The sequence below is a fragment of the Meriones unguiculatus genome, chromosome 2 (assembly GCF_030254825.1).
Source record: "Meriones unguiculatus strain TT.TT164.6M chromosome 2, Bangor_MerUng_6.1, whole genome shotgun sequence".
Taxonomy (NCBI): Eukaryota; Metazoa; Chordata; class Mammalia; order Rodentia; family Muridae; genus Meriones; species Meriones unguiculatus.
In genome coordinates, this window is record NC_083350.1 from 158,255,614 (window position 1) to 158,274,014 (window position 18,401).

An 18,401-nucleotide genomic window follows, 5' to 3' on the forward strand; every position below is an offset into this window, starting at 1 on the left:
GAAAGGAAGACAGTGCAGCAATCAACAAGAGCTAAGAGCAACGAACCCTCAGAAGAATGACGGGTATGTGAACGGGTACTGTATGGGCTGGTGGACCCAAAAAGCCAGACCACAGTCTAACAGCAAGTAAGTGGAGAGTTGGAGAAGCAGCACACTGGACAGTGGAGAAGCACAGACAGCACCAGATGCTTTTAAAAAGAACGAGTTAAACCAAAGAGCATCCACTGAAGCTGGGAAAAGCACCTTGAGTCAATTAAAGTATAAAATGTTTCACACAAGAAGCTTTTCTTTTCTTCTATTATAGCTCCGGGATCAAACTCACAGCCTTGGGCCATTAAAAAAAAAAAAAAAACAAACAAACAACAAAAAGCAAACACCTCGGGGCTGGAGAGATGGCTCAGAAGTTAAGAGCACTGGCTGCTCTTCCAGAGGTCCTGAGTTCAATTCCCAGCAACCACATGGTGGCTCAAACCATCTATAATGAGATCTGATGCCCTCTTCTGACCTGTAGGCATACATGTATAAATAATAAATAATTTAAAAAAAAAAAAAGCAAACACCTCGCCAGGTGGTGGTGGTGCACGCCTTTAGTCCTAGCACTCAGGAAGGGAGAGGCAGGTGGATCTCTGTGAGTTGGAGGCCAGCTTGGTCTACACAGCAAATTCCAAGACAGCCAGGGCTACACAGAGAAACTCTGTCTCCAAAAATAAAAATTAAAAAAGCAAATACATAAACTTAAAGAGTTTGGTGAGCTGGCTCAATGGCTAAGAATGCTTGATGCTCTTCCATAGGTCCTGGAATTTAGTTTAATTCCCGGCACCCACATGCCTCCGTCTGGCATTCAGGTGTACACGCAGACAGAGCACTCATACATCAAAATATATGTATTACATACATATTTTTTTTTTTAAGTTTTAAAGAAAGAGTTTAAGGTTCAAGACAGAGGCAACCCAACACAAGAGGATGACAACAGGAATTTCCCAGAATGCTAAGACAATCTCCAGGATGTCAGCCACCCCACAACTAGGAAAACTAACAGCTGTGTCATGTGCACTTAAAAGCCAACAGGTCAGGATTGCATCAACGTGTGTAATTAATCTTGATTGTCAGCTTGACTGGAGTGAGGGACATGTAAAGACTATTATTAAAAAGCTCATCCCTAGCTGTATCTGTGAGGGTGTTTCCAGAAACAGTTTGATCATGAGGGCTCTAGCACATTAAATGGCTTAACCCATTGGTAGGTTCAAACTTTGACTACAGAGCAATAGTGAAACTGGGGAGGTAGGGCCTAATCAGAAAAAGTCACTGGACGCACAACCTTGAGTAGTAATTACCTCTTGGTCCCCGGCTCCTGTCTGAAATGCCTCTGCTTCCTGGCCACCAAAAGACAAACAGCTCTGCTCTATCAAACCTTTCCACCATGATAGTCCACCTCCCTACAGGACACTACTGTCAATGACTGAAAAGGTAACTATATAAAGCCTAAAGTGATTGTATATGACAACATTATGAACCAGTATAAACAATGGCATTCTTCCTGAGGACACAATGCCAAAGAATGCCTAGTTCTGATTGTATCCATCTTTGCCTTGCCTTGGTATACGTACTCATTCCACTTTGCCCTGATGCCTGATATGAGTGATCAACTTTGCTGAGCCAGGAAACCCACCATGTTCCTGTGCATAGAAACAACAGAACCCTTTATCTGACCGTGTATCTGCTGAACAAACAGGTAACTGAGGTCCATGCTAAAGCACTTCCCCAGGAACTCAGGACGACCTGATGACCTGAGCAGCTCTAGAAGCTGCCCAGCTGCTTCTCTGAGAAGCCCTGCGATGGCTAGCTCAGCCTGGAACCGAGTTATGCTCTACAAAACAACACACTGCTTAAGCAGGAGCATTTTCATAACTGATAAAACCATAAAGAAAGGTACAGAAATGACAAGCTATGCCAGGATGACACTTCTGAAAGGAAGATAGGATGTAGGAGCCCACTTGAGATATGACAAAAACTATGAATCCAGCTTTTTAACAGAACTCATAAAGAGAGAAAAGAGAAAGGGAGGGGGCAGAGAGAAAATGCTGCCCCAAGACTGGGTAAACTAGCAGCTGCGCTGTGTGCACCTCCAGCTTAAGGACGTCCTTACAGCCACAGCGACCTCCCCTGAGCAGCATGGGCCAAGACAAGCCTCCCGAGTTCTCCGCTCACTAGAACTGGACAGCAACATGCTAAGTAGCACTGAACTTACGCTGACCAAGCAGCGGCTGCTTACATAAGGGAGTTATAAGTCACTTCCTTTCTCTGAAATTGTACAACATTTTTTTCTTTCAGGGAACAGTCTCACTATGATGGCCAGGCTGTTCTCAAACCCCCGAATTTAAGCAATCTTCCTCCAAATAGCTGGGTCTACAGATAAGTCCATGCCATGGTCCCAACTATAACGTATTTTAGAAGTAAATTTAGCACGAGATGGCTTTATATTATGAACATCCCATCAACTTACCCTAGATAAAAGAACAAAAGTTCATACTTGTCATAGCATGAAAACAGGCAAGGACGAGAATTAGACACTCTCTTACCCAGTCAGAATTCTAGCTAGCTCCATCCTCTCAGATCCTACATAGGTTATTTAATAGTCCCTTTCTTTGATCACCAGAGGGGAAAAAAGCTTAAATGTTTTTAAATTAAAAATTTAGATAAAAGTTTAATTTTAACTGATCCTTACCTTTTATACATCTCAAAAAAATAATCTCGTGGGGCATGCCAGCACACTCCTGTAATCCCAGCACTCAGGAGGCAGAGGCAGGCCAGTCTCTTGGATCTCCATGCCTGCCAACCTGGTCTACAAAGTGAGTTCAAGGACAGCCCTATGTGGCCCAGGATGGCCTCTGTTAAGTCTCAGGAAGTCTATGTCTAGAAATGAGGTCAAGCTGGACTACAGGAGAACTTCCCTTACCTCTGGCTACTTGTGGTTGCATGTCAAAGCCCATGCCGGGGTCTAGGTTCCTACAGTCCCAACTCACAAATACTGTCATACATTTCAGAGTCCACGCTGGTCTCCTGGCCCTTCCATCTCCATAGTTACTCACCCGCCTTATAATCTGCTATTCCTACCGCTGGCACACGTACTATCTCTTGCTTTCCTACCCCGCCCCTTGCTATGCTCTGTTCTCTGTCTCTTGCTTTCCTTTGTCTCCTGCATCTCCACTATTTTCTGGAGCTATACTCTCTCCTGCTCACCCACTTCCCTATCCCTGGCCATGTCCTTTTCTCGGCTCTGAACTCTTTCAGTTATCTCTCTCTCTCTCTCTCTCTCTCTCTCTCTTTCACAATAAAAACCTTCCCCTGATGGAGCAGTCATTTCACTTTGCAGCAATCCTGCTCTGGAGTACCTCAGGGGCTGGGATTACAGATGAGTTCCAGCATGTCAGGATTACAACTTTGAAACTTCAAATCTCACACAAATAATGCTCAACAAGCTTGAAAATGTCTACTATGCTGAATCAAGTTATTTTACCTTACACACAGAAACTCAAAACAGACACAGAAACACAGATAGGCAGAGATATATCCTTTTTTTTTTTTTTTTTTTAATTTCAAAATAAATCTTAGCCAGGTGTGGTGGCGCACAACTTTACTTTCAGCACCCGGGGAGGCAGAGGCAGGTGTATCTCTGTGAGTTCAAGGCCAGCCTGGTCTACAGTGCAATTCCAGGACAGCCAGGGCTATTACATAGATAAACCCTGTCTCCAAAAAAAAAAAAAAAAAAAAAGACTCTTTTAAACCAGGCAATGGTGGTTCACACCTTTGAACTCAGCACTCAAGAGGCAGGGGCAGGCAGATCTCTGAAATCAAGGCCAGCCTGGTCTACAGCGCAAGTTCCAGGACAGCCGGGGCTACACAGACAAACCCATTCTTGAAATAAATAATAAATAAATCTTTACTAGAGCCAAGCACAACATGTAACAGGGCACGTAGACTAATATATAGTCCTCCTGCACCTTTTTTGTTGACTTCCATAATGTTTAAGGTACTATTTCTTATCTGAAATTCCAGGCCAACTGGCTTTTCCTGGATTCAGGAGAGGGGCTGTATGTACATGCACAAGCTTATGTATGTGGAGGCCAAAAACACACACCGGTTGTCTATCCAGCTTCACCTTCTTTACGTTGGTGTTTCTGTGTATGCACACACATGCCACAGTCACACACAGGTCAGAGGACAGCCTCCGGTATCGGTCCCTGTTTCTACCCTGTAGAAGGTGTAGACAGGATCTTTTGTTGTTCAGGAATCCCTCTGTCTCTGACTCCACTCTCACCACAGAAACAGGATTAGACACATCTGTGCCGGCTTCAAATCCAGGGTCTCACTCAAGCTTACATGGTAACACCTTACCCAGTGACCCATAATCTCCAGGCCCCAACCTCCTCATTGTCTAAGACAGGGTCTCCCACTGAACCTGGAGCTAACAGATTCAAAAGATCCATTGAGCACTTTGCCCCTGAGCTCTCTCTCTCCCAGGCGACTGTACTGACAGTGCCTTCAAAAACTTCCATCCCAGGAGAAGAACTTATAGCTGTGAGACGACAGTCTTTCTCCAGGAAGAGCTTTGGACCCACAAAAGCAAACACTTTTAAATGCCTACCAGTATTCATCTTGTAACCCTCACCACTGGACTTCAGGAGTATAAAAACAAGAAATGGAAAGAGTATGCAAGAAATGCTTAGTTTCCCTCTTTTTCTTCCTTGATATAAAGTAGGAGTACCTTCAGAAGCCTTAGCAGCCTGAAACATGGTAGTGCAGTATAATCCTAGCACTACATTTGTGTAACTAGCTGGCCTGAAACTCGCCATATAAAGCAGGCTGGCCTCAAACTCAAGAGATCCACCTGCCTCTGCCTCCCAAGTGCTGAAATAAAGGGGTGCAACATGAAACTTGGCAGTGGATAAGAAGTTTGTTTTCATACTTAATTGTTTCTAGTGGACTTCATGAAGGTAATATACTCATTTCTATATGCATTCCTTGGGCTTTCATAAACATAGATAACTTTGTAACCACAACAATCAACAGAATACTCAAACAACTTCCCTTGTGCCGCCTCAGTAGTCTACCCCCCTCACACACAGATCACTTCCCTTGTATGCTCATCAGCAATCTACCACAATCACACACAGATCCCAGGAACCATCAACCCATAAGTTCAGATCTATAGCCTTGTATCTCAGCCTTTTCTAAATGTTTTTACTACATTTAGCACGCACATTTGCACACATGGAGGTCAGATGACAACTTGAGGGAGCTGGTTCTCATTCCCAGTATGGGTCATAAAGACTTAGGTCAGCAAGCACCTTTACCTGCTGAATCACCTCACTAGTCTATGCCTTTTCTAGTTTTATATGGGAATCAAGAGATTGGCGGGGTAGGGGGGGTCAGTTTGTTTTGTTCTTACATTCTTTGCCTGTATGTACATCTGTGCACACCAGTGTGCCCGGTGCTCTCAGAAGCCAGCACTAGATCCCCTGGCATTGGAGTTACAGGTGGTTATGAGCCATCATGTGAGTGCTGGAATTAAACCTGGGTCTTATGAAAGAGCAGCCAATGTTCTTAACCACTGAGCCATCTTTCCAGCCTCCAGATTGTGTGTGCATGTGTGTGTTTAACTCTGTGCTCTGGCTCAGTCTTTACCCACAAGTGTGGGGATGAGTTTGGATCCCTAGCACCCACGCAGTGACCTGCCTGCTCTAGTGTCAGGAGGCAGGTGGGGCCCTGTGGCTAGGTGGGGTCTAGTGCAGCTGAGCAGGCAAACTCTACACTCAAGTGAGAGGCCCTGCCTCAGCATATAAGGGGGGGTCTGCCAAGTGAAGCAGTAATCTACGCTCAATTTTAAGGCTGTCGCATTCCTTTCCAAAATGCTTCTTGTGATATTCCCATGAGAGATACATGAGCCCTGCAACGGCTCATCCTCTTCAACACATGGCAGCGCTCCACAGTTAGCACAATTCCGAGACATTGTAATTTGCATCGTTACTGTAAAGACTTGTGCATTTTATGTATACGAGTGCTCTTATGTATATGAGTGCTCTTGTCTTCGTGCACACTGGAAGAGGGCATCAGATCCCACATAGACTGTTGTGAGCCATCTGTGAACCATCGTAGGAACTGAACTCAGGATCTCTGGAGGTGCAGTCAGGTGCTCTTAACCAATGAGTCATCTCTCCAGCCCTAATCTGCATTTCTTTAATAGCTAAAAGTACTGCACCATTTATTTTTTGTTTATTAGCCATTCATACAGTTATTTAAAAATCTGGTTTTTTTCTCCTTATGTGTGCACACACACACAAGGCCATGTTCGCTCCCTGAACCTGGAGCTCATGTTTTCTCAGGCAGTCTGGAAGCCAGCAATCACAGTAAGCCTCATGCCTCCATCGCCCTCAGAGCATATGTGCTAGACCTGTTAAATGGATGCTGGGAGCTGAACACCAGCCCACATGATTACACAGCAAGCCTTCCTAACCACTGAGCCATCTCTGCAGCCCCTCTTCCTATTTCAGTGGAACACCTTCATCTTACTGTTTTTTATGCTCTGACGCTGTCTGTGGCATCAATAAGGTTTAAGTGCATCCTCCATAGGTTCAAGTAATGGAAGCTTGGCCCTTCGTGTGGCAGTGGAGTCTACTGAAATGTTTTCCTGTCATTAAAAGTGTCACTCTTAGCTGAGCGCTTTGGCTCATGCTTATAATGCCAGCACTTGGGAGGCAGAGGCAGGCAGCTATCTGAGTTCAAGGCCAACCTGGTCTATAGAGTGAGTTTCAGGACAGCCAAGGCTACAGAGAAACCCTGTCTCGGAAAAAAAAAAAAGAAAGAAGGAAAGAAGAGAGGGAGGGACGGAGGGAGGAAGGGAGGGAAGGAGGGAGGGAGGGAAAGAAAGGAAGGAAGGAAGGAAGGAAGGAAGGAAGGAAGGAAGGAAGGAAGGAAGGAAGGAAGGAAAAAAAGCAGTGAAGTAGTTCTATGTGACAGTGATGGAATTATAAATACCAAGCCTTGCCCTCATTGGCTACAGTATGTTCCTGTCTTGGCAGGTGATCTATTGTTCCTTGTTTATAATGACCTCATCCATCCTGATGCCTTCACCAGAGCTATACCCTTGAACCTCCAGAACTATGAGACAAATAAAGGCTTCAGTTTATAAAGTATGCAGACTCCGGTATTTCATTGTAGTCACTGAAAATGGACAATAGTCTTTTTGTCAACGTATGTGTTGTATTTTTTTTCCTGCCTTGGTTTTTTGAGATAAAAGTCTCTCTACATAGCCCTAGCTGGCCTCCAACTCAGAGACTCTCCTACCTCTGCTCCCGAGGGCTGGGATCAAGGGCCTGTGTCCCCACCGCCTGGCTACCTTTACACTATCTTAACAGAACTATTTGGGCTGCAGAAGTTTGTGGTTTTGTTGACCGGACTAATGATCCTCTTGCCTCAGCTTCCCAAATGATGTGTTTACAGGCATGTATAATCCACAAGTTTCTGTTTTTATACATTTTCTTATTTATTCATTTATTTATTTATATTTTGTGTGGCACATTTAATATCTGAGTTCAATTCCCAGCAACCACATGGTGGCTCATGCGTGGCTCATAGCACTCTATAAAGAGATTTGGTGCCCTCTTCTGGCCTGCAGGTGTACATGCAAGTAGAACACTGTATACATAATAAATAAATCCTTTTTTTTTAATTTCTCATGTTGTTCTTTGTTCATTTTCCTCAATATTTTAAGTTCCAACTTTATTGGCTTATCTAAAGCTATTTGCTTTTCCTTAATTTCTTAGTGATTGTTTTATATTTTACAACATGCTTTTAATTTGTCAATCTATAATACATGGCTTTATGTTTAATGTGAGGATTTCATAACAGTATTATTCTAATTCTCTACTTGCATTCTTTATTCTGCTGTCATGCATTAACTTCACATTATAAAGTGCAAAATAATTCTTATTTCTGCTGCTTTTTTTTTTTTTTTAACACACTAGATGTAATTACACACCTTTAATCCAAGCACCCTGGAGGCAGAAGAAAGAGGATCTCTGTGAGTTCAAGGGCAGCCAGCCAGGGCTATTGTAGGAAGACCTTACCTCAAAAAAAAAATTATATATCTAAACACATTAAGAGAGCTATGGTTATTGTATGACATTATATATTATATATTGTATGTATATATTATATATTGTATGACATTATATATTATATATTGTATGTATATATTATATATTGTATGACATTATATATCTAAACACATTAAGAGAGCTATGGTTCACATGCTTACAATAACTTTTACTTTCCAAAAAAAAATTTATATTCACCACACAGTAACCATTTCTCTAGGCCTTTTCACTTTGCATAGAACCAAGATTGCAAATGACATCATCAACTTTTTACCTAAAAAATGTATTTGCAATATTATAAGAAATAACTATAAGAAGTTCAAGTGTATTTGTGGTAAACTCTCTCAGCCTTTGTCTTGGGGGTTATTATTACTAATTATTATTGTGTGTATCATCTGTGGGTGCTTGTGCAGAGGTCATAACTTCCATGAGTTGGTCCTTTCCTCCCATTCTGTGATTTCAGGAACTGAACCCATTTCACCAGGCTCGGTGCACTGCTGAGCCCACCCAGCAGCCCAGCTGATTATATTTTAAGAGATACGGTAAACTTCACCATCCTTCATTCTACAGCTAATTTAGCCGTACTATGTAAGACATGAGCCTTGTGGGGGTTTTCAGTGACTGCCCTGGGCTTTCCATCTCCCAGCAGAACTGAGTCTGTGCCAGTCTTTGGATGGCTTCATGGATTCTAGTATGCCTGCACCACTGGGTGTTCCAGTCGGAGACAGTGGGAGCCCACCAATACATGCAGCTCTTTCTTGGGGAAGGGGGCTTCTCCGCCTTTGGGATACTTGTGTCCTTCACCTGAGTTCCTCTGAATCTCTCCAGGTTTTGTCTCCTTCATTCAAGGAAACACCTGCTTCCCTCACGTTCCTTATTCCTACAGGAGGCAGCTCCCAGCAGCCAGCCAGTGCAGTCTCAGAAATGGCCCTGGTCTTCCAGGGAGCACAATGTTATCATACACACTGACTTCCTCTTTTGTTTATGTTGGCAATAAGCCTGGTCTCCATTATTCCATCACACTAGTAAAGGGGAAAACTCCCAATTTGTTTCTCTGGAAGCCCACAATTGTTAAAAAATGGCTTAACCACACTAAGCATAACCTTCACCATGAGCAACTGCAAACTACCAGTGAGTACAGACCTGGGGAGAGAGGAGTGCAGTTGGCTTTCATTTGCCACACACAACCTGAAGAAAGGAGCCAGCTACAGTAACTAATTCTATTTCTTTTTCCATAGAATGTATCTGCCTTTCTATTCCTGCCTCTCAACACTATAGAATGCAAAGTAAATGACATACATATTCCTAATAAATCTTCTCATTTAAATTTCCAGACTCACACGCCGGGGGCTAAAGAGTGGGCTCAGTGTTAATTAAAAGCACTTGTTGCTCCTGCAGAGGACCCCGGTTCAATTCCCAGCACCTACTGGTCAGCTAACAGCTGTCTCTAACTCCAGGGCTTGGGGATTGGATGCCCTCTTCTGGTGCCTGCCTGCACATAGTGCACCTACATACATACATACATGCAGACAAAACATTTGTACACATAAAATGAAAACCTGAGACGCTGGAGCTGAGGATGTGGCTCAGTTCCAAGTACACAGTAAGCCCCAGCTCACCATGACGGTACATGCCTGTTAGCACTCAGGAAGCAGAAGCATCAGAAGTTTAAGATCACTCTTGGCTACATACTGAGATCATTGCCAGACTGGTTGACTTGGGAACCTGTCTCAAAAAGTAAAAACAAAAGCTGGGCATGGTGGCCCAGGCCTGTAATCCCAGCAATCAGGCAGGCAGAGGCAGGCGGATTTCTGTGACTCAAGACCAGTCTAGTCTACAGGGCGAGTACACACCAAACAAGGCTACACAGAGAAACCCTGTCTCAAAAAAATAAAAATAAAAAACCTTCTCTACCATTATTAATAACTTTTATTTCATTTATTTAGGGATATGGGTTTGGTGGGGGGTTGTTTGTTTGTTTGTTTTCAAGACAGGATTTCTATATGTAGCCATGGCTGTCCTGGATCTTGTTCTGTAAACCAGGCTGGCCTCGAACTCACAGAGATCTGCCTGCCTCTGCCTTCCTGGATTACAGGCATGTGCCACCGTGCCCAGCTCAACTTTCTTAATATTGAATTATTCTCACCTATTTGGTGATTACATATTATACATCATTATATTCTTGAAATGATTTTTATGTATACACATTAGTAATTCTGTAGTTTACTTTTTTATTTCAACCTCAGAAACAGAAAGTCTTAATCTTGTTCAATGTATTACTTTTTTAAAAAAAGATTTATTTGCTTATGTATTTTGTGTACATAAGTCCTTTGTCTTCATGCACACCAGAAGAAGGAATCAGATGTTGTGAGCAACCATGTGGGTGCTGGGAATTGAACTCAGGACCTCTGGAAGAGCAACCAGTGTTCTTAACCCCACTAAAGCCCTTTTTTGTTTTTTGTTTTGTTTTCCTAGACTGGCCACCACACCCAGCTTCCACTGAGCCATCTCTTCAGCCCCCCAGTGTTATTACATTTATGATCAAGAAACACATTACTTTTTAAAACTTCAAAGTGTAGTAATTCTCCAGAGTTCTACCTTTTAAATGTTTATGATCAGTGTGTTGTGATATGCCTTCAAGGTCAAAGGACCACTGTATGGCCCTACCATTTTTTTTTTTTGAACATGCATGGGTGTTTTGCCTTGCATGTATGTATGTCTGTGCATCACATGAATGCCTGGTGCCGCAGAGAACAGAGGAGGGTGTCGGATCCCTGGAACTAGATACAGTTGGTTGTGAGCTGCCATTTGGGTTCTGGAGACCAAGCCTGGGTCCTGTGCAGGAGCAACAAGTACTTTTTAAACTGTCGCGCCATGGCCCTACGTTTCAGATCTAACCTGACTCGGGACCATGATTACCAATGTGCCACCTACCATTCTGAGCTGCAGCTTTTCCTCTGTAGAGGAAGCACGTTACCAAAGAGGGGCTCACAGGCAAACTCCACTTTTGCATTCTCTTCAGACTGCCCTTGTAGCGTCAATTATTTCCAAAACTAGTGGCTCTTTTCTCTTCCCACTTAGGTATTTCTATGACCGCTTCTCTCAACTCTAAACTGCCACCTCTTCAGAGAATACAGAATATCAATTAGCCCCTTTCTCCATCCATCTCTGGCCCATTGTGAAGTACTTTTACCTCAGTGCCTGTGCAAGTATTTGATCCATATTAAGTAGGTGATTGACATGTTAAAAGAACAAATGAATGGATGTGGGATTTGAATATAAGGTTGTTCCCACACTGGTGCCCCAGCACCTTAAATGCCCACTTGGCATGCTCCTTCTTCTCACCTCCTTCCATAGATTGTAACTACCCTGTTACACCACATAAATCATTAGTCAATAACAACTATTCACTTATTTACTACATTTTCCCTCTACACAGTTCTAAGCAGGAATGCTTATGATTCCGTGTAAAGGAGGAAAAATTAAAGGAGGCGTCCAGAAACAAACCTTGATGGTCTCTTTCCCCAATACTGTTATCTTTGTAATCAATAAAGCGTAAACACACTCTGTAAATATTCTGTTCATGGCAGTGCTTCTGGTGTGATAATGCACCAACACTACAGAGCTATAGAACAGAGAAAAGTAATTTGACAGAGAAGCAGCATTTGCTGGGCGATGCTGAGCGCACACTGCATCCTTGAGCTCTGGTGACTCATCCCCGGAGGCGACGCACACAAATTGAGGCTTAAAGGAAGGCGTTGACCTGGGAAGCATGTTCTACTGTGCTGGCTTCTTCTAATGGACTCAGCACCCGTTTCAGAAGCAGTCTTTAAGTACAAAGGGAACATAGAAGAGCTAACAAATCCACCGACAAAAGTACGTCCCACAAGTCTGCCCAGCACAGACCTGGGTCTTAGAGACCGAAAAGACGCCAGGCAAGCAAGGAAAACCATCCGGACCCCAGAACACACAGCCCTGTGTCCTCCCTGTTCCTCAGGCATGCCGCTGTGCCCAAGGACAGCAGCAGCTTTCACAGACAGAGGCTTTCACAGAGAGGTACAGAATATGTCCACCTCCCCAAGGTGTCTCTAACCAAACACCTGCGTGCAGCACACAGAAACCAGGACCAGAAAATCTGTTTTCTTCTCCTACCTCTTATTTCTTAGGTACTTTCTTTCTGTAACAAAATGACCAAATGCACTAAAGATTCAAAATCCTACCTGCATAAAATTTCAGAACTTCATTTTCTAATTATAAAAAAAAAAAAAAAAAAAAAACTGCACTACTAGATTAAAATATCAGATCAATCCTCAATTAGACATGACAGAATAACTAAGAAATAAAGATGACAAAGAAAGCAAACATAAGCTTCTAACTTAAGATGACTGCAATTTAGGTATCTAGATACAATATATTTCTCATTGTCCATAATCTAAGAAAATGGATATTAACAGAAACTTACATTTTATCTAAGCTAATGTAACATCATTCTTCCCGTGTCTTTCCTTCCTCCAAATTCACTCTGGCACGCACATCCAGCGTCACTCAGTGGTGCGCCTTTCTCACCCTGTTACTGAGTCATGTGAACATACACGCATGGTCATTAATTCTATGCACTGCACACTTCTACTCTCGAATACCAGTTTCTCTCATACAGTTCAAGATTAAGCCATGTACTGACTTCTAGTAACAAAACAGAGATAATAAATGCCTGACCTCTTGATTTTCTATGCCATTGCTGGAGAGCTCCAGAGCAGAACCTCCGCTGCCAACCACTGCCGATGCCATTGCTTATCCCTGAGGAAGTTTCAAATGCTCAGAATCAGGGCAATTATGGCTCATAGATGATTGCCAGGGCTACAGGTTTCATTCTTATGTTTTAGTTCAATAGAGATGGAGCAGACATCCAGAAGTCCAGTCTTCTAAAGATGATTAACCAGAGGGTCTAAAAAGAGGAGGAATTGGAAATTATGAAAAAATATAAAGCAATTTAGTGTTTAACATTGTTTAATTAAAAGGGACATAGACTTCTACATCTGTGTCAGAAGAAAGCATTAAAAAGCAGTCTACTTAAGAATTTAATGTTTAAATTCATTAACATATCAGATAATATTTTACCAAGCTATTGTGTAGAGGTATTGTTTTAGAAGACAGTATGTTAAAACTTCCTTGGGCTGGAGAGATTTCTCAGTAGTTAAAGGCACTGGCTGCTCTTCCGCAGGACCCAGGTTCAGTTCCCAGCACCACATAGCAACTCACAACTATCTGTAACTCCAGCTCCATGGGATGCAGCACCCTTTTCTGGCCTCTACACCAGGTACAAATATGGAACACACACAGAGACATACATGCAGGAAAACCACCCATACACATAATTTTTAAAAATATTTCTTAAATGTTAGAGCTTCCTTCTTTTATGGAGATGCAACATTATACCTGAAATATTTTAACAGATTTTTAAGAAATCTGTGTTGAGATGGCTCAGTGGTTGAGAATACTGTGTTCAGTTGCCAGCACCCATGGTCAGGCAACTCCAAAGACTCTAGTGCCTGCTTTTCCCATTCTGCTGGCACCTGTGTTCATACCACATACTCATACACAGACAAATACACACATAATTGAAAATTAATCTTTTTTTTTTAACTCTTTTAAGCAGCCTGGTGCAAAATGGAGCACACCTGTAAAACCAGCACTCAGGGCGGCAGAGGCAGACAGACCTCTATGAGTTCATGGCCAACCTGGTCTACAAAGTGAGTCCTGAACAGCCAAGGCCACACAGAGAAACCCTGTCTAGGGGGAAAAAAATAAGCACTGAACACATAAAAGTTGGCATGTAAGGCTTATGCAGTGACTACTTTTACTGACAGAGCCATCTCCCATTCCTTCCCTTCGGCGGCCGCTATCTCACGTGCACTGACGTTTTGCCTGCATCTGTGTCTGTGTGAGGACATCGGATCCTCTGGCACTGGAGTTACAGACAGTTGTCAGCTGACATGTGGGTGCAGGGTAATGCCCCAAGGCCCTCTGGAAGAGCAGCCAGTGCTTGTAGCTGAGCCATCTCTCCTGCCTCTGCTCTTCTTAAGACGTGAGTTATCAAACTGTGTCTCCTCTGGGTTTAATCCCCAAGTCATTTTTTATTTGAGTTTGTATGTTTTGGGTTTGGTTTGGTTTGGTTTTCTAAAAAAAACAGGGTTTTTCGTATAGCCTTGGCTGTTCTGGACTCACTCTGTCTGCTGGCCTGGAACTCACAGAGCTCCACCTGCTTCTGCCTCCCACAAGTGCTGAGATTACAGGTGTGTGTCATTGTGCACACTGTGTGCACTGTGCTTGATGTTAAGTTTTTTAAGACCCTTTTTTTTTTTTTTAAAGATTGATTCATTGATTTAATGTATATAAAGACTCGATCTGCATGAATGCCTGCAGGTCAGAAAAGGGCATCAGATTCCATTACACATGGTTGAGACACTCGCCATGTGGTTGCTGGGAATTGAACTCAGGACCTCTGGAAGAGCAGCCAGTGTTCTTAACCTCTGAACCATCTATCCAGCCCCTGTGTTGTATTTTTCATACAGAGAAAATACAATGCTTTCTGGCAGGTTTTTTATTTTTGTTTTGTTTTGTTTTTTAATGTCAAAATTAAAGAATGCAGAAATTTTAAATACAAATTTAAGGTAATCTATACTTATTATAAATTATTCCATTAACATTATACTTAATACTAACTTTGATCACTACATAGTACGGAATGGAAATAAGGAATTTCTGTAAACATTTATTATAAAGTACCTGGAAAAAGGTAGAAAGAAACCTCATCTTATTACCTAAAAATGATCTAATAATTTTACTCTCCTTTTGCTTTTTTTATTTGCTTGGTTTGGTTTGGTTTGGTTTGGTTTGGGTTTTGGGACAGGGTTTCTCTGTGTAGCCTTGGCTGCCATAAACTCACTTTGTAGACCAGGCTGGCCTCGAACTCAAAAAGAGATTGCGATTGCCTGCCTCTTCCTCCCAGAGTGCTGAAATTACAGGAGCTTTTTTGCATATTTAAAAGATTTGTTTCTTTGTTATTTAGTGTGTGTGTGAGTGTGTGTGAGTGTGTGTGTGTGTGTGTGTGTGTGTGTGTGTGTGTGTCGTCTGACATGGGCACCATAGATGTTCAAGTGCATGCAGAAGCCAGTAGGGAGTCAGATCCCCTGGAACTAGAGTACAGGCAGTTGCCAGCTGTGGGATGTGGGTACTGGGAACTGAACTCAGGTCTTCTGAAAGAGAAGCAAGTACTCTTAGCCACTAGCCCATCTTTCCAGCCCCTTCCTCTGCATCTTAGACAGAAAATAGGAAGTGTTTATACCTTAAGAAAATTGAAGAAAAATTCACAATCCCATATATCAAAGCTTCCTGTTACTATATTTCTAAAATCTGTTTTCCAAACATACATGAAAAATAGAAATAAACTTTACTTACAATTTGAATGTTAAGTAGTCTAAGCATCCTTCACTGTTTTCACAACTCGCAAGAGCTAAAATCTAAACCAGCAGTTCTCTGGAACTACTAGTAGGAAGGAAAAAAAGAAAGTATTAACACAATTCTATCAAAAAAAAATTTTTTTTGCCCTAATTAGGTATGACTCAAACATTAAATTCTTAATAAAACAATCTCCAAAAGCTGGTGGCACACATTTACACAGATGTAAAATCATTGTTTCTAGATGACTAAGGAATCAAAACCTTTTTACAATCAACGCTGCAATTTCAAGTTACCACTAAAAGACAATTATTAAGCTGGGTTAGCTCCAGCACACACAGCCTATGCTCCATACGATGGTGTATATCAATCAATATACACCTATAGCAACCAATAGGCATTTTTATTGCTTAAAAAGGGGGGAGGGATGGTGCACCCCCTGAAACTGGAGCACAGAAGGTTGCCAGGCACCACGTGTGTGCCGGGAGTCAGACCTAGGTCCTCTGGAAGAGCAGCTGGCACTCTTAAGTGCTGATCCATCATCTCTGCAACCTCAACCAAAAGGTTCTCAAGTGGTGGCAGTATAAACCCTTGTGCTGACTAGATTTATGTCAACGTGACACAAGCTGGAATCGCTGGAGAAGAAGGAGTCTCAACTAAGAAACACCTCAATAAGATCCAGGCAGGCCTGTCAGGTTTTGTTTTTTGTTTGTTTGTTTTGTTTTATTTTGTTTTGTTTTTTCCTTAATTAGTGATTGATAGGGGAGAGCCCAGCCCATTGTGGCTGGTGCCATCCCTGGGCTGGTGGTCCTGGGTTCTATAGGGCACCAGGCTGAGCAAGCTAGGGGAAGCAAGCCAGTAAATAGCACCCTCCATGTCCTCTGTATCATCAGCCCCTGCCTCCAGGACACTGCCCTGTTTGAGTTCCTGTCCTGACTTCCTTCAGTGATGAACAGCAAGATGGAAATGTAAGCCAAATAAACCCTTTCCCGCCCAGCTTGCTTTTTGGTCATGGTGTTTCATCACAACAACAGAAACCCTAACTAAGATGCTCCTTTTCAGGAGCATAAAATAAAGTGAAAAACACAAAACTGAGGCTGGATGTGCTGGAGCACACCTTTAATCCCAGCATCCAGGAGCCTGAGGCAGGCAGAGCTCTGTGAGCTCCAGGCCAGCCAGGACTACACAGCTCAGACTCTGTCTCAGAGATAGATAGATAGATAGATAGATAGATAGATAGATAGATAGATAGATAGATAGATAGATACATACATACATACATACACAGATAGATACATAGATAGATAGATAGATAGATAGATAGACAGACAGATAGATAGATACATACATACATACATAGATGGGAGATAGATGGAGAGGGAGAGAGAGAGAGAAAGGTGATAGGCAGATAAAGTATTTTTTAAAGACTAAAGGTGGGTGTGGTGGCACATGCCTTTAATCCCAGTATCCAGGAGCCAGGCTGTCCTACATAGCTCAGACCCTGTCTCAAAAACAGGAAAAAAAAATGTTTTTTTCAATAAAGTCAATGAACCCCAAGTGAACCGAACTCAAAGAGGACCACACAGTAACACACAGCATCATTTTTTTTTGTTTGTTTTTTGTTTTGGTATTCCCAGACAAGGTTTCTCTGTGTAGCCTTGGCTGTCCTAGAACTCGCTCCGTAGACCACGCTCCAGCGCACAGAGATCCGCCTGCCTCTGCCGACCTAGCCCTGGCGCGCACCACCACCGCCTGGCCCTATGAGCATGCTTTTAAAGGCTACAGACAGAGCTGGAAGGACGGCCTGGGGGCCGCGAGCACTCGCTGTTCCTATACGGGGCCAAGGCTCACTTTCCAACACCTACATGGCGACTCACATGGATCTGTAGCCACGTTTCCAGAGCGCCAGCACCATTTTCAGACCTTGTCAGGCAGTGCACATCCATGCTGCACTTATAGAAGGGCCAACACGCAGACATTTAAACTTAAAAATAATAAAACTTTTTAAAAAGTTTTAAAGGCAAAGAAACTTGGAAGCAAGAGAGAAATGATCTGTCACACACGAGAGACCCTCAACAATATTACGAGGAAATGCGTCATCAGTATTTTGTGGCACTGGCAAATACATCCTAAGAACTTAAAAGAAAACCTGCTGTCGAAAAAGAACCCTAAATTCTGAAATACTGGCCTTGAAAAAAGCAGAGGCATGAACACACCCTCAGAAAATAGCTACAGAACTGAGCCCAACGAGATAAAGTAAGCGGACTCTGGACCTGAAGTTTTGTGAAGAAGCAGTGAAGGCAGAAGGCAGAAGGCAGAAGGCAACGGCTGGGCGAGAGCGACACGTTGCTCTAAGTGGTTTTTATTCACTTTTGTTCTTCTGTGTGCTTTATGAGACTAACAAACTTGTTCAAAGCAATGTCTATCGAAAAGCCAATACGTTAATATAAATCTGATATAACTACACAGTTGACTTATTTAGAGAGAAAATAAAATTTTAAAAATTAGTTTGTCTTGGGGCACACGCGCATGAAGGCAAAAATCTTGTGACATCAAACTGAAGGAGATGGAGGACCACAAAGGGGTTTTTGTTGTTCTGGTGTTGGGGACCGGGCGCAGGGTGCTGGGCACACAGGGCCAGTCACTGAGTGCACCAGCAGGCCAGCAGCAGAGCGTTTACGTTACTAAAACCACGCTGCCAAAATTCAAGTTAGTGCTCGAGTAGAGTGCCGCTGCAGGTTGGAAAATGTAGTTCCAACAGCAAATAAACAAAAATGTAGCTACAGA

General features: G+C 42.8%; 1 protein-coding gene across 3 annotated transcripts in view; it reads right to left on the reverse strand.

Moving 5' to 3' along the window:
- The window catches only part of Elf2 (E74 like ETS transcription factor 2), an 81,453-nt gene that overhangs the window by 49,693 nt on the left and 13,359 nt on the right, over positions 1 to 18,401 (reverse strand). For all 3 annotated transcript variants that reach the window (XM_021631048.2, XM_021631050.2, XM_060378290.1), the window contains exons 2-3: positions 15,615 to 15,701; positions 12,873 to 13,101 (exon numbers count right to left, since the gene is read on the reverse strand). In XM_021631048.2, coding sequence (XP_021486723.1) covers positions 12,873 to 12,944 — 72 coding nt within the window. In that variant the 5' untranslated portion in view covers positions 12,945 to 13,101; positions 15,615 to 15,701. The remainder of the gene's footprint in view (positions 1 to 12,872; positions 13,102 to 15,614; positions 15,702 to 18,401) is intronic.